Source organism: Pseudophryne corroboree, chromosome 9 (genome assembly GCF_028390025.1).
Source record: "Pseudophryne corroboree isolate aPseCor3 chromosome 9, aPseCor3.hap2, whole genome shotgun sequence".
Classification (NCBI taxonomy): Eukaryota; Metazoa; Chordata; class Amphibia; order Anura; family Myobatrachidae; genus Pseudophryne; species Pseudophryne corroboree.
In genome coordinates, this window is record NC_086452.1 from 52,381,746 (window position 1) to 52,396,404 (window position 14,659).

General features: G+C 49.2%; 1 protein-coding gene across 1 annotated transcript in view; it reads right to left on the reverse strand.

Annotated features, from left to right (window-relative positions):
* HYI (hydroxypyruvate isomerase (putative)) overlaps positions 1–14,659 on the reverse strand; it is a 39,670-nt gene that overhangs the window by 9,303 nt on the left and 15,708 nt on the right. The window contains exons 2-3 of the mRNA XM_063939331.1: positions 763–874; positions 69–183 (exon numbers count right to left, since the gene is read on the reverse strand). Of these exons, the coding sequence (XP_063795401.1) occupies positions 69–183; positions 763–874 (227 nt within the window). The remainder of the gene's footprint in view (positions 1–68; positions 184–762; positions 875–14,659) is intronic.

Sequence of the window (14,659 nt, forward strand, 5' to 3'; positions counted from 1 at the left end):
ATCAGCGTCTACAGCTCAGGTCTTAGACCGCCTGTTACTGAGCACCCCACCAGCATACTCCCACACACCTGGTCTAGCACATCTGCTGCATATCTCAGGTTCTCAATAAAGGTCTCCTCCATCTCCTTCTCAATGGACCCCCTCTCATGTCCGGCGGGCACGCGTCCTGCCATGATATGTATCCTGTTAGAAATGAGGACGGAATATTAATCGTGGGCATGTGTTGCTCACCAAGTGTAAAAAACATGGACGGATACGGGGCTAGTGAAACGGGATAATTGGGACGCTCACGAGTTTGCTGGCCCACCCCATTGTCACCAGTTCTCTTGTATAGCGGAGCACTACTTTGATTCACTTTTAAATGTATTTAAGTCTTCAAACAGAATTTAAAGCTGTCAGGTTTACTGTAAAGTGTTTTGTTGATTTTGAAATAAAAACAGTGTTTTATATTAAATATAAACGGAGTGGAACTGATCACTTGGCCAAAATTAGGCCCTGCTCTGGGTATGTGAGACTCCGCTTGTTAATGACGTGGCTTCGTTTGGTGAATTTATCATCCACATGGTATGTACTGTATGGTAGACTTGCTTTATACGGATACATCTCATTCTGCAGGTCATACTCCAACTAGAACACTGTGGACAATTATCACATATCCAATAACTTCAGGATTTCTAACGGCAGGGCCTAGCAACACTCCTATATTATACACTAATATGTATAATGGGTTTATTATAAGATCGATGATGCATAACACTGTACCTCTTACATCCCAAGTCACCAGCCCAGTGAACCGCTTGATCCAGTCCGGCACGGAACCCATCCTGTCTCCCAGGCACAGCGCCAAGTCCGAGCTCCCCGGCCTGCACGTCCCCTGCACAGAGGGCTGACTGTTAGTGCAACTCATGTGTGTGTGTAACAGATCTGAATATTCCACACTAATGCCCAGCACCATGAGCTTGTGGGGTAGGAGGAAGGGGGGTGGGGGGTGGAGTCACATAAGGTGGGTCTGGATGGGCAATAACATATATTTGCTGGAAGACACCGTGAACTTCAACTTTTTAAATGTAGTTTTAATTTAACATGAGATGCACAATGTGGTAGTTGACAGATATCTAAGTAAGGAGATATATATGATAAAAGGATAGGAGGGTTGTGATTTACTTAGCTGTGCAATTGCAAAAATATGCTATTGACAGTGGACGTCTTGTGCATAGAGACGCCCACTACTGCCATCTTACATCCGCCACTTGCATACTAAAGTGGAAACATCGGATGCACATCGATCGCCTATCGGTCTTCTGAGTGAGTCTATGTTGTCTCAGACAGAGCAGCTCTCCTAAAGCGGAGGGCTCTACAGCTGCGAGCGAATTTGCAGTGGCTGACTAAAGTTGGCCATACGCCTAAAGATTTAGAGGGGTATTTAACTGAGTGCCGTTGTTTCGACTGGTCAAAAACACGGCAATAATTTGACACGGTATTCAATTGCGGGCGTTTTCGGCCATTTTTTAATACATTTTCACCCATGCCGTGATTTTTTTTCCTCTTACGTCCTAGAGGATGCTGGGGACTCCGTAAGGACCATGGGGTATAGACTGGCTCCGCAGGAGATAGGGCACCTAAAAAGAACTTTGACTATGGGTGTGCACTGGCTCCTCCCTCTATGCCCCTCCTCCAGACCCCAGTTAGATCTTGTGCCCAGAGGAGAATGGGAGCACTGCAGAGAGCTCTCCAGAGTTTTCTGTGGAAAAATAATTTTGTTAGGTTTTTTATTTTCAGGGAGTCCTGTTGGCAACAGGCTCCCTGCATCGTGGGACCGAGGAGAGAGAAGCAGAGCTGGCTTGTTAAGTTGGGCACTGCTTCTAAGGCTACTGGACACCATTAGCTCCAGAGGGAGTCGGAACACAGGTCTCACCTGGGGTTCGTCCCGGAGCCGTGCCGCCGTCCTCCTCACAGATGCCGAAGATAGAAGCCGGGTGAGTATGAGAAGGCAAAGAAGACATCAGGCGGCAGAAGACATCAGATCTTCATGAGGTAAGCGCGCAGCGGTAAGCTGCGCGCCATTGCTCCCAGTCACACACACACAAGCAGGCACTGAAGGGTGCAGGGCGCAGCGCCCTGGGCAGCAATATTCCTCATATTTGGCATTGATAAGCATGGATTAGGCTGTGGCACAGTAAATCCGGTAGCCCCCGCCATTTTTCTATAGAAAGTTGATGGGACCGAAGCCCGCCGTCGGGTGGGCGGGGCTTGATCCTCAGCACTAACCAGCGCCATTTTCTCCACAGATACTGCATAAGGAAACGCTGGCTCACTGTTCTCTCCCCTGCTGAGCTTCACAGGCTGGTAAAAAAAAAGAGGAGGGGGGCACTTTGGCGACGCAGTGAGTGGAGATTACAATTATATACATATAACAGCGCTATCTGGTCATATATTCCAGTGTTTTTAAGCGCTGGGTGTGTGCTGGCATACTCTCTCTCTCTGTCTCTCCTAAGGGCCTGGTTGGGGTTTTGTCCCCTTATAGGTAACTCCCTGTGTGTGGGGTGTGTCGGTACGTGTGTGTCGACATGTCTGAGGCGGAAGGCTTCTCCAAGGAGGAGGTGGAGCAAATGAGTGGTGTGTCCCCGTCGGTTGTGCCAACTCCAGATTGGATGGACATGTGTCATACGTTGCATGCAAGTGTGGCATCTTTACATAAAAGGCTTGATAAAGCTGGTTTGGGGGGGACATCAGGCGGTCAATCCTCAGGTGGGACCGACTCACAGGGCCCGTCGGGGTCTCAAAAGCGTCCCTTAACACAAGACACTACTACCGACACGGATTCTGATTCCAGTGTCGACTATGACGAAGTAAAATTGCACCCTAGGGTGACTAAAACCATTCAGTGCATGATTGTGGCAATAAGGGATGTGTTGCATATTGTGGATGAACCCTCGGTCCCCGACACAAGGGTACACATGTTTAAGGAAAAGAAACAGATTATTAATTTTCCCACATCTCATGAATTAAATGAGTTCTTTGGAAAAGCTTTGGAGACTCCGGATAAGAGACCGCAGATCCCCAAAAGAATTTTTATAGCATACCCTTTCCCTAAGCAGGACAGGGAGATTTGGGAATCATCCCCCACTGTGGACAAGGCCCTGACGCGCTTGTCCAAGAAAGTGGCGCTACCGTCTCCTGACACAGAGGCCCTTAAGGACCCTGCAGATCGCAGGCAAGAAACTACCTTAAAGGGCATTTATTCTCATACGGGTGCTGTGTTAAGACTGACGATTGCGTCGGCATGGGTGTGTAGCGCAATTGCAGCTTGGACAGATGAGCTGACAGATCAATTTGATACTATGGATAAGGATACTATATTCCTAACTCTAGCCCATATAAAAGACGCAGTCTTATTTATGAGGGATGCTCAAAGGGACATTGGATTGCTAGCTTCTAGGGCCAATGCCATGTGTATCTCAGCGAGAAGATCCTTATGGACTCGCCAATGGACGGGTGATGCGGATTCCAAAAAACATATGGAAGTACTACCCTATAAGGGTGATGTATTGTTTGGGGATGGGCTGACGGACCTGGTTTCCACAGCTACAGCAGGTAAATCAAATTTTTTACCATATATTCCCCAACAGCAAAAGAAAGCAACACCCTATCAGATGCAGTCCTTTCGGTCGCAGAAGTCCAAAAGAGGTCGGGGATCCTCTTTCCTCGCCAGAGGTAAGTGCAGAGGCAAGAGAGAACCTGCTTCGGCAGGTGCCCAAGAACAAAAGTCCTCCCCGGCTGCTCCAAAACCCACAGCATGACACTGGGGCTCCCCTGAGGGAGTCCGCACCGGTGGGGTCACGGCTTCGACTTTTCAGTCAGGCCTGGGTCAGTTCGGACCTGAATCCCTGGGTGTTGGAAATAGTTTCCCAGGGTTACAAATTGGAATTCGAGGTGCCCCCGCGCCGATTTTTCAAATCGGCCCTACCAGCTTCCACATCGGAAAGGGATGTAGTGTTAGCTGCAATTCAAACGCTGTGTATACAGCAAGTGATAATCAAGGTTCCCCTGCACCAGCAGGGAAGAGGTTACTATTCAACCCTATTTGTGGTCCCGAAACCGGACGGTACGGTCAGACCGATTTTGAATCTGAAATCCCTAAACCCGTACATAAAAAGATTCAAATTCAAAATGGAATCTCTCAGAGCAATAATAGCCAACATGGAGGAGGGGGAGTTTATGGTGTCTCTGGACATAAAGGATGCGTACCTTCATGTCCCCATATATGCCCCCCATCAGGAATACCTGAGATTCGCTGTACAGGATTGTCATTACCAATTTCAGACGTTGCCGTTTGGACTTTCCACGGCCCCGAGGATTTTCACCAAGATAATGGCGGAAATGATGGTGGTCCTGCGCAAGCATGGAGTCACAATTATCCCATAATTGGACGATCTCCTCATAAAAGCGAGATCAAGAGAGAAATTGCTGAGCAGTGTGGCGCTCTCTCTGAGAGTGCTCCAGCAACACGGTTGGATTCTAAATCTACCGAAGTCACAGTTGATTCCGACAACTCGACTACCATTCCTAGGTATGATACTGGATACGGAACAAATGAAGGTCTTCCTCCCAATAGAGAGAGCCCAAGACATCCAGAACATGGTCAAAGATCTGCTAAAACCGAAAAGGGTGTCAGTTCACCAATGCACTCGAGTTCTGGAGAAAATGGTGGCGGCCTATGAGGCCATTCCCTTCGGAAGGTTCCATGCAAGGACTTTTCCATGGGACCTTCTGGACAAGTGGTCCGGGTCCCATCTGCATTTACATCGGAAAATAACTCTGTCCCCAGGAACCAGAGTGTCCCTCCTGTGGTGGTTGCAAAGTGCTCACCTGCTGGAGGGTCGCCGGTTCGGGATTCAGGACTGGATCCTGGTTACCACGGTCGCGAGCCTCCGAGGATGGAGAGCGGTCACACAGGGAAAGACTTTTCAGGGTCTTTGGTCAGACCAGGAGTCCTGTCTACACATCAATGTGTTGGAACTCAGGGCCATTTACAACGGCCTTCGACAAGCGGAAAGTTTTCTTCGAAACCTTCCGGTTCTGATTCAATCAGACAATGTCACAGCAGTGGCTCATGTGAACCGCCAAGGCGGGACAAGAAGCAGAGTCGCGATGGCGGAAGCCACAAGGATACTTCGCTGGGCGGAAAATCATGTAAGCGCTCTGTCGGCTGTCTTCATTCCGGGAGTGGACAACTGGGAAGCAGACTTCCTCAGCAGACACGATCTCCATCCAGGAGAGTGGGGACTTCATCAAGAAGTCTTTGCAGACGTAACACGTCTTTGGGGAACTCCTCAAATAGACATGATGGCGTCACGCCTCAACAAAAAACTTCGGAGGTATTGCGCCAGGTCTCGGGACCCTCAGGCAGTAGCAGTAGACGCACTGGTAAACCGTGGGTGTTCGAAACGGTCTACGTGTTCCCTCCTCTTCCTCTCATCACGAAAGTGTTGAGGATCATAAGACGAAGAAGAGTACAGACGATACTCGTTGTCCCAGACTGGCCTCGAAGGGCTTGGTACTCGGAACTACAAGAGATGCTCACAGGAGACCCCTGGCCTCTTCCTCTGAGGGAAGACCTGTTGCAGCAGGGGCCCTGTGTATTTCAAGACTTACCACGGTTACGTTTGACGGCATGGCGGTTGAACGCCGAATCCTAGCAAAAAAGGGGATTCCGGAAGAAGTCATCCCTACTTTAATAAAGGCTAGGAAGGAGGTGACGATAAAACATTATCACCGTATCTGCCGAAAGTATGTGTCTTGGTGTGAGACCAAGAATGCACCTACGGAAGATTTTCAATTGGGTCGTCTTCTCCACTTCCTACAGACAGGAGTGGATATGGGCCTGAAATTAGGCTCGGTTAAGGTACAGATTTCGGCCCTCTCGATTTTCTTTCAGAAGGAATTGTCTTCTCTTCCAGAAGTCCAGACGTTTGTAAAGGGAGTGCTGCACATCCAGCCCCCTTATGTGCCTCCAGTGGCACCATGGGACCTGAACGTGGTGTTGCAGTTCCTAAAATCACAATGGTTTGAACCGCTTAACAAGGTTGAGTTGAAATTTCTTACCTGGAAGGTGGTAATGTTGTTGGCCTTAGCATCAGCAAGGCGAGTGTCAGAATTGGTGGCTCTATCACACAAGAGCCCCTACTTGATTTTTCATGTGGATCGAGCTGAATTGAGGACACGTCCGCAATTTTTGCCTAAAGTGGTTTCGTCGTTCCATATGAATCAACCTATAGTGGTGCCTGTGGCTACCGGTGACCTGGAGGATTCCAGATCCCTGGACGTAGTCAGGGCCTTCAAAATTTATGTAGCCAGGACGGCTAGAATTAGGAAAACAGAGGCTCTGTTTGTCCTGTATGCGGCCAATAAGATTGGCGCTCCTGCTTCAAAGCAGACTATTGCTCGCTGGATCTGTAATACGATTCAGCAGGCTCACTCTACGGCTGGATTGCCGGTACCAAATTCGGTTAAGGCCCATTCCACTAGGAAGGTGGGCTCTTCTTGGGCGGCTGCCCGAGGCGTCTCGGCTTTACAACTTTGCCGAGCGGAGACGTGGTCGGGGTCAAACACTTTTGCTAAATTCTACAAGTTTGATACCCTGGCTGATGAGGACCTAGCGTTTGCTCAGTCGGTGCTGCAGAGTCGTCCGCACTCTCCCGCCCGATTGGATGCTTTGGTATAAACCCCATGGTCCTTACGGAGTCCCCAGCATCCTCTAGGACGTAAGAGAAAATAAGATTTTAAACCTACCGGTAAATCTATTTCTCCTAGTCCGTAGAGGATGCTGGGCGCCCGTCCCAGTGCGGAAACTCTGCAAGACTTGTATATAGTTGTTGCTTACATAAGGGTTATGTTACAGTTGACATCGGTCTTGGACCGTTACTGTTGTTTTTTGTTCATACTGTTAACTGGTTATGTATGTTCCAGGTTACATGGTATGATTGGTGTGGGCTGGTATGAATCTTGCCCTTGGATTGTTAAATCCTGCCTTATATTGTCCATCTCCTCTGGGCACAGTTCTCTATCTGAGGTCTGGAGGAGCCAGTGCACACCCATAGTCAAAGTTCTTTTTAGGTGCCCTATCTCCTGCGGAGCCCGTCTATACCCCATGGTCCTTACGGAGTCCCCAGCATCCTCTACGGACTAGGAGAAATAGATTTACCGGTAGGTTTAAAATCTTATTTTTTCAAATCGCCTGCATTTTTCTTGCCCCACCCCTATCACCTCCCCCAGACACTGAGTACCTGTCACTCATCTTGTGAATAAATCTTCTGTGTGCGCACTATCTCTAATGAATTCCTGCGTGTACGTAGTGTGCGGCTCTGGAGCATGCGCAGTGGAAAATAGTCGCTCCACCGCATACAACAATGACATTGCATACATCTCTAAACCAGGCCCCTGAATTAATATCCAAACAATGCAAGAAACAGTTGAGAAGCGGTGGGTTAACCAACCTGCATACTTCAGCTACTTCTCTGCCTAATTTACAGTCTCTCTAATTTCGTTACATTGGAAAGTAGCAGCGGATGCCGGTGGGAATAGGTTTGAATCATAATGATCAGAATGTTCTTCACGGTAATTCAGCACTCACAGCCCCAGCGACAGTCCCGTAGGATAGCTGAGGCAGATGAAGACACTGCCTGTCCCTCACCGATCCGGCTGTGTTCTCTCCCTGCCCGAATCCTGGGGTTGTAGTTCCATTACAGAGGGAGTTTCTATACACTGCTCACCAGGTGGGGAGGGGACGTTACAAGGTGATACCCAGGCGCCCACACTGGCACATTTTCCTTAAACGCATTTTTTTCTCCCGGTAAAAAAACCATTAACATTTAGGCCTGTCTCTAAGCTCTTTTATACTATACATTTTAGTAGAAATATGGTGAAGACATAGGGCCTAATTCTGAGTTGATCGCAGCAGCACATTTGTTAGCAGTTGGGCAAAACCATGGGGGTAATTCCAAGTTGATCGCAGCAGGATTTTTGATAGCAATTGGGCAAAACCATGTGCACTGCAGGGGGAGCAGATATAACATGTGCAGAAAGAGTTAGATTTGGGTGGGTTATTTTATTTCTGTGCAGGGTAAATACTGGCTGTTTTATTTTTACACTGCAAATTAGATTGCAGATTGAACACACCCCACCCAAATCTAACTCTCTCTGCACATGTTATATCTGCCTCCCCTGCAGTACATATGGTTTTGCCCAATTGCTAACAAAAATCCTGCTGCGATCAACTTGGAATTACCCCCCATGTGCACTGCAGGGGGGGGCATATATAACATGTGCAGAGAGATAGATTTGGGTGGCTGTGTTCAAACTGAAATCTAAATTGCAGTGTAAATAGTAAGATTTTAAACCTACCGGTAAATCTATTTCTCCTAGTCCGTAGAGGATGCTGGGGACTCCGTAAGGACCATGGGGTATAGACGGGCTCCGCAGGAGATAGGGCACCTAAAAAGAACTTTGACTATGGGTGTGCACTGGCTCCTCCCTCTATGCCCCTCCTCCAGACCTCAGTTAGAGAACTGTGCCCAGAGGAGATGGACAATACAAGGCAGGATTAAGCAATCCAAGGGCAAGATTCATACCAGCCCACACCAATCATACCATGTAACCTGGAACATACATAACCAGTTAACAGTATGAACAAAAACGACAGTAACGGTCCTAGACCGATGTCAACTGTAACATAACTCTTATGTAAGCAACAACTATATACAAGTCTTGCAGAGTTTCTGCACTGGGACGGGCGCCCAGCATCCTCTACGGACTAGGAGAAATAGATTTACCGGTAGGTTTAAAAACTTATTTTCTCTTACGTCCTAGAGGATGCTGGGGACTCTGTAAGGACCATGGGGTTTATACCAAAGCATCCAATCGGGCGGGAGAGTGCGTATGACTCTGCAGCACCGACTGAGCAAACGCTAGGTCCTCATCAGCCAGGGTATCAAACTTGTAGAATTTAGCAAAAGTGTTTGACCCCGACCAAGTCGCCGCTCGGCAAAGTTGTAAAGCCGAGACGCCTCGGGCAGCCGCCCAAGAAGAACCCACCTTCCTAGTGGAATGGGCCTTAACCGAATTTGGTACCGGCAATCCAGCCGTAGAGTGAGCCTGCTGAATCGTATTACAGATCCAGCGAGCAATAGTCTGCTTTGAAGCAGGAGCGCCAATCTTATTGGCCGCATACAGGACAAACAGAGCCTCTGTTTTCCTAATTCTAGCCGTCCTGGCTACATAAATCTTTAAGGCCCTGACTACGTCTAGGGATCTGGAATCCTCCAGGTCACCGGTAGCCACAGGCACCACAATAGGTTGATTCATATGGTACGACGAAACCACTTTAGGCAAAAATTGCGGACGTGTCCTCAATTCAGCTCGATCCACATGAAAAATCAAGTAGGGGCTCTTGTGTGAGAGAGCCGCCAATTCTGACACTCGCCTTGCTGATGCTAAGGCCAACAACATGACCACCTTCCAGGTAAGAAATTTCAACTCAACCTTGTTAAGCGGTTCAAACCAGTGTGATTTTAGGAACTGCAAACCACGTTCAGGTCCCATGGTGCCACTGGAGGCACAAAAGGGGGCTGGATGTGCAGCACTCCCTTTACAAACGTCTGGACTTCTGGAAGAGAAGCCAATTCCTTCTGAAAGAAAATCGAGAGGGCCGAAATCTGTACCTTAACCGAGCCTAATTTCAGTCCCATATCCACTCCTGTCTGTAGGAAGTGGAGAAAACGACCCAGATGAAAATCTTCCGTAGGTGCATTCTTGGTCTCACACCAAGACACATACTTTCGCCAGATACGGTGATAATGTTTTATCGTCACCTCCTTCCTAGCCTTTATTAAAGTAGGGATGACCTCTTCCGGAATCCCCTTTTTTGCTAGGATTCGGCGTTCAACCGCCATGCCGTCAAACGTAACCGCGGTAAGTCTTGAAATACACAGGGCCCCTGCTGCAACAGGTCTTCCCTCAGAGGAAGAGGCCAGGGGTCTCCTGTGAGCATCTCTTGTAGATCCGAGTACCAGGCCCTTCGAGGCCAGTCTGGGACAACGAGTATCGTCTGTACTCTTCTTCGTCTTATGATCCTCAACACTTTCGTGATGAGAGGAAGAGGAGGAAACACGTTGACCGATTCGAACACCCACGGTGTTACCAGTGCGTCTACTGCTACTGCCTGAGGGTCCCGAGCCCTTGCGCAATACCTCCGAAGTTTTTTGTTGAGGCGTGACGCCATCATGTCTATTTGAGGAGTTCCCCAAAGACGTGTTACGTCTGCAAAGACTTCTTGATGAAGTCCCCACTCTCCTGGATGGAGATCGTGTCTGCTGAGGAAGTCTGCTTCCCAGTTGTCCACTCCCGGAATGAAGACAGCCGACAGAGCGCTTACATGATTTTCCGCCCAGCGAAGTATCCTTGTGGCTTCCGCCATCGCGACTCTGCTTCTTGTCCCGCCTTGGCGGTTCACATGAGCCACTGCTGTGACATTGTCTGATTGAATCAGAACCGGTAGGTTTCGAAGAAAACTCTCCGCTTGTCGAAGGCCGTTGTAAATGGCCCTGAGTTCCAACACATTGATGTGTAGACAGGACTCCTGGTCTGACCAAAGACCCTGAAAAGTCTTTCCCTGTGTGACCGCTCCCCATGCTCGGAGGCTCGCGTCCGTGGTAACCAGGATCCAGTCCTGAATCCCGAACCGGCGACCCTCCAGCAGGTGAGCACTTTGCAACCACCACAGGAGGGTCACTCTGGTTCCTGGGGACAGAGTTATTTTCCGATGTAAGTGCAGATGGGACCCTGACCACTTGTTCAGAAGGTCCCGCTGAAAAGTCCTTGCATGGAACCTTCCGAAGAGAATGGCCTCGTAGGCCGCCACCATTTTCCCCAGAACTCGAGTGCATTGGTGAACTGACACCCTTTTCGGTTTTAGCAGGTCTCTGACCATGTTCTGGATGTCTTGGGCTTTCTCTATTGGGAGAAAGACCTTCATTTGTTCCGTATCCAGTATCATACCTAGGAACGGTAGTCGAGTTGTCGGAATCAACTGTGACTTTGGTAGATTTAGAATCCAACCGTGTTGCTAGAGCACCCTCCGAGAGAGCGCCACACTGCTCAGCAATTTCTCCCTTGATCTCGCTTTTATCAGGAGAACGTCCAAGTATGGGATAATTGTGACTCTATGCTTGCGCAGGACCACCATCATTTCCGCCATTATTTTGGTGAAAATCCTCGGGGCCGTGGAAAGTCCAAACGGCAACGTCTGAAATTGGTAATGACAATCCTGTACAGCGAATCTCAGGTATTCCTAATGGGGGGCATATATGGGGACATGAAGGTACGCATCCTTTATGTCCAGAGACACCATAAACTCCCCCTCCTCCATGTTGGCTATTATCGCTCTGAGAGATTCCATTTTGAATTTGAATCTTTTTATGTACAGGTTTAGGGATTTCAGATTTAAAATCGGTCTGACCGTATCGTCCTGTTTCGGGACCACAAATAGGGTTGAATAGTAACCTCTTCCCTGCTGGTGCAGGGGAACCTTGATTATCACTTGCTGTATACACAGCGTTTGAATTGCAGCTAACACTACATCCCTTTCCGATGTGGAAGCTGGTAGGGCCGATTTGAAAAATTGGCACGGGGGGCACCTCCTCGAATTCCAATTTGTAACCCTGGGAAACTATTTCCAACACCCAGGGATTCAGGTCCGAACTGACCCAGGCCTGACTGAAAAGTCGAAGACGTGCCCCCACCGGTGCGGACTCCCTCAGGGGAGCCCCCAGCATCATGCTGTGGGTTTTGGAGCAGCCAGGGGAGGACTTTTGTTCCTGGGCACCTGCCGAAGCAGGTGCTCTCTTGCCTCTGCCCTTACCTCTGGCGAGGAAAGAGGATCCCCGACCTCTTTTGGACTTGTGCGACCGAAAGGACTGCATCTGATAGGGTGTTGCTTTCTTTTGCTGTTGGGGAATATATGGTAAAAAATTTGATTTACCTGCTGTAGCTGTGGAAACCAGGTCCGTCAGCCCATCCCCAAACAATACATCACCCTTATAGGGTAGTACTTCCATATGTTTTTTGGAATCCGCATCACCCGTCCATTGGCGAGTCCATAAGGATCTTCTCGCTGAGATAGACATGGCATTGGCCCTGGAAGCTAGCAATCCAATGTCCCTTTGAGCATCCCTCATAAATAAGACTGCGTCTTTATGCTAGAGTTAGGAATATAGTATCCTTATCCATAGCATCAAATTGATCTGTCAGCTCATCTGTCCAAGCTGCAATTGCGCTACACACCCATGCCGACGCAATCGTCGGTCTTAACACAGCACCCGTATGAGAATAAATACCCTTTAATGTAGTTTCTTGCCTGCGATCTGCAGGGTCCTTAAGGGCTGCTGTGTCAGGAGACGCAAGCGCCACTTTCTTGGACAAGCGCGTCAGGGCCTTGTCCACAGTGGGGGGTGATTCCGAAATCTCCCTGTCCTGCTTAGGGAAAGGGTATGCCATAAAAATTCTTTTGGGGTTCTGCGGTCTCTTATCCGGAGTCTCCCAAGCTTTTCCAAAAAACTCATTTAATTCATGAGATGTGGGAAAATTAATAATCTGTTTCTTTTCCTTAAACATGTGTACCCTTGTGTCGGGAACCGAGGGTTCATCCACAATATGCAACACATCCCTTATTGCCACAATCATGCACTGAATGGTTTTAGTCACCCTAGGGTGCAATTTTACTTCGTCATAGTCGACACTGGAATCAGAATCCGTGTCGGTAGTAGTGTCTTGTGTTAAGGGACGCTTTTGAGACCCCGACGGGCCCTGTGAGTCGTTCCAATCTGAGGATTGACCGCCTGATGTCCCCCCTAAACCAGCCTTATCAAGCCTTTTATGTAAAGATGCCACACTTGTATGCCACATGTCCATCAAATCTGGAGTCGGCACAACCGACGGGGACACACCACTCATTTGCTCCACCTCCTCCTTGGAGAAGCCTTCCGCCTCAGACATGTCGACATACACGTACCGACACCCCACACACACAGGGATTAACCTATAAGGGGACAAAACCCCAACCAGGTCCTAAGGAGAGACAGAGAAAGAGTATGCCAGCACACACCAGCGCTTAACAACACTGGAAGAAAATATATATCTATCCAGATAGCGCTTTTTTATATATTATGTCAATTCCCACTCACTGCGTCGCCAAAGTGCCCCCCTCCTCTTTTTTCCAGCCTGTGTTCAGCAGGGGAGAGACCAGGGAGCCAGCGTTTTCTTTCTCATGCAGCTTCTGTGGAGAAAATGGCGCTGGTTAGTGCTGAGGATCAAGCCCCGCCCACCCGACGGCGGGCTTCGGTCCCAGTGATTTTTCAATAAAATGGCGGGGGATCAGCGATTTACTGCCGCCGCAGTCTAATGCCACTGTATTTGTGCCAAAATGTGAGGTTTATTGCTGCCCAGGGCGCCCCCCCCCCCCCCCCCCCTGCGCCCTGCAACCTTCAGTGCTGCTCTGTGTGTGTGTGACTGGGAGCAATGGCGCGCAGCTTACCGCTGCGCGCCTTACCTCATGAAGATCTGATGTCTTCTGCCGCCTAAGATGTGTTCTGTCTTCTCTATCCGCTTCTACCTTCAGCATCTGTGAGGACGGCGGCGCGGCTCCGGGACGAACCCCAGGTGAGACCTGTGTTCCGACTCCCTCTGGAGCTAATGGTGTCCAGTAGCCTTAGAAGCAGTGCCCAACTTGACAAACCAGCTCTGCTTCTCTCTCCTCGGTCCCACGATGCAGGGAGCCTGTTGCCAACAGGACTCCCTGAAAATAAAAAAACAAAATTATTTTTCCACAGAAAACTCTGGAGAGCTCTCTGCAGTGCACCCATTCTCCTCTGGGCACAAGATCTAACTGATGTCTGGAGGAGGGGCATAGAGGGAGGAGCCAGTGCACACCCATAGTCAAAGTTCTTTTTAGGTGCCCTATCTCCTGCGGAGCCCGTCTATACCCCATGGTCCTTACGGAGTTCCCAGCATCCTCTAGGACGTAAGAGAAATAAAGCAGCCAGTATTTACCCTGCACAGAAACCAAATAACCCACCCAAATCTAACTCTCTCTGCAAATGTTATATCTGCCCCCCCCCCTGCAGTGCACATGGTTTTGCCCAATTGCTAACAAACTTGCTGCTGCGATCAACTCAGAATTACCCCCATAGGCAGGATCCCAGTAAGTATTTTAAACCTACCACTAACCGTCCTTTCCTGCAGCCTAACCCTAACTGTCCCCTCCTCAAGCTTAACCCTAACCGTCCCTTCCCACAGCCTATCCTTAACCCTACAGCCTATCCCTAACCGTCCCATCCTGCAGCCTATCCCTAACCGTCCCATCCTGCAGCCTATCCCTAACCGTCCCTTTCTACAGCCTATCCCTAGCAATCCCTTCCCACAGCCTATCCCTAACCCTACAGCCTTCCCACAGCCTATCCCTAACCCTACAGCCTTCCCACAGCCTATCCCTAACCCTACAGCCTTCCCACAGCCTATCCCTAACCCTACAGCCTTCCCACAGCCTATCCCTAACCCTACAGCCTTCCCACAGCCTATCCCTAACCGTCCCCTCCTGCAGCCTATC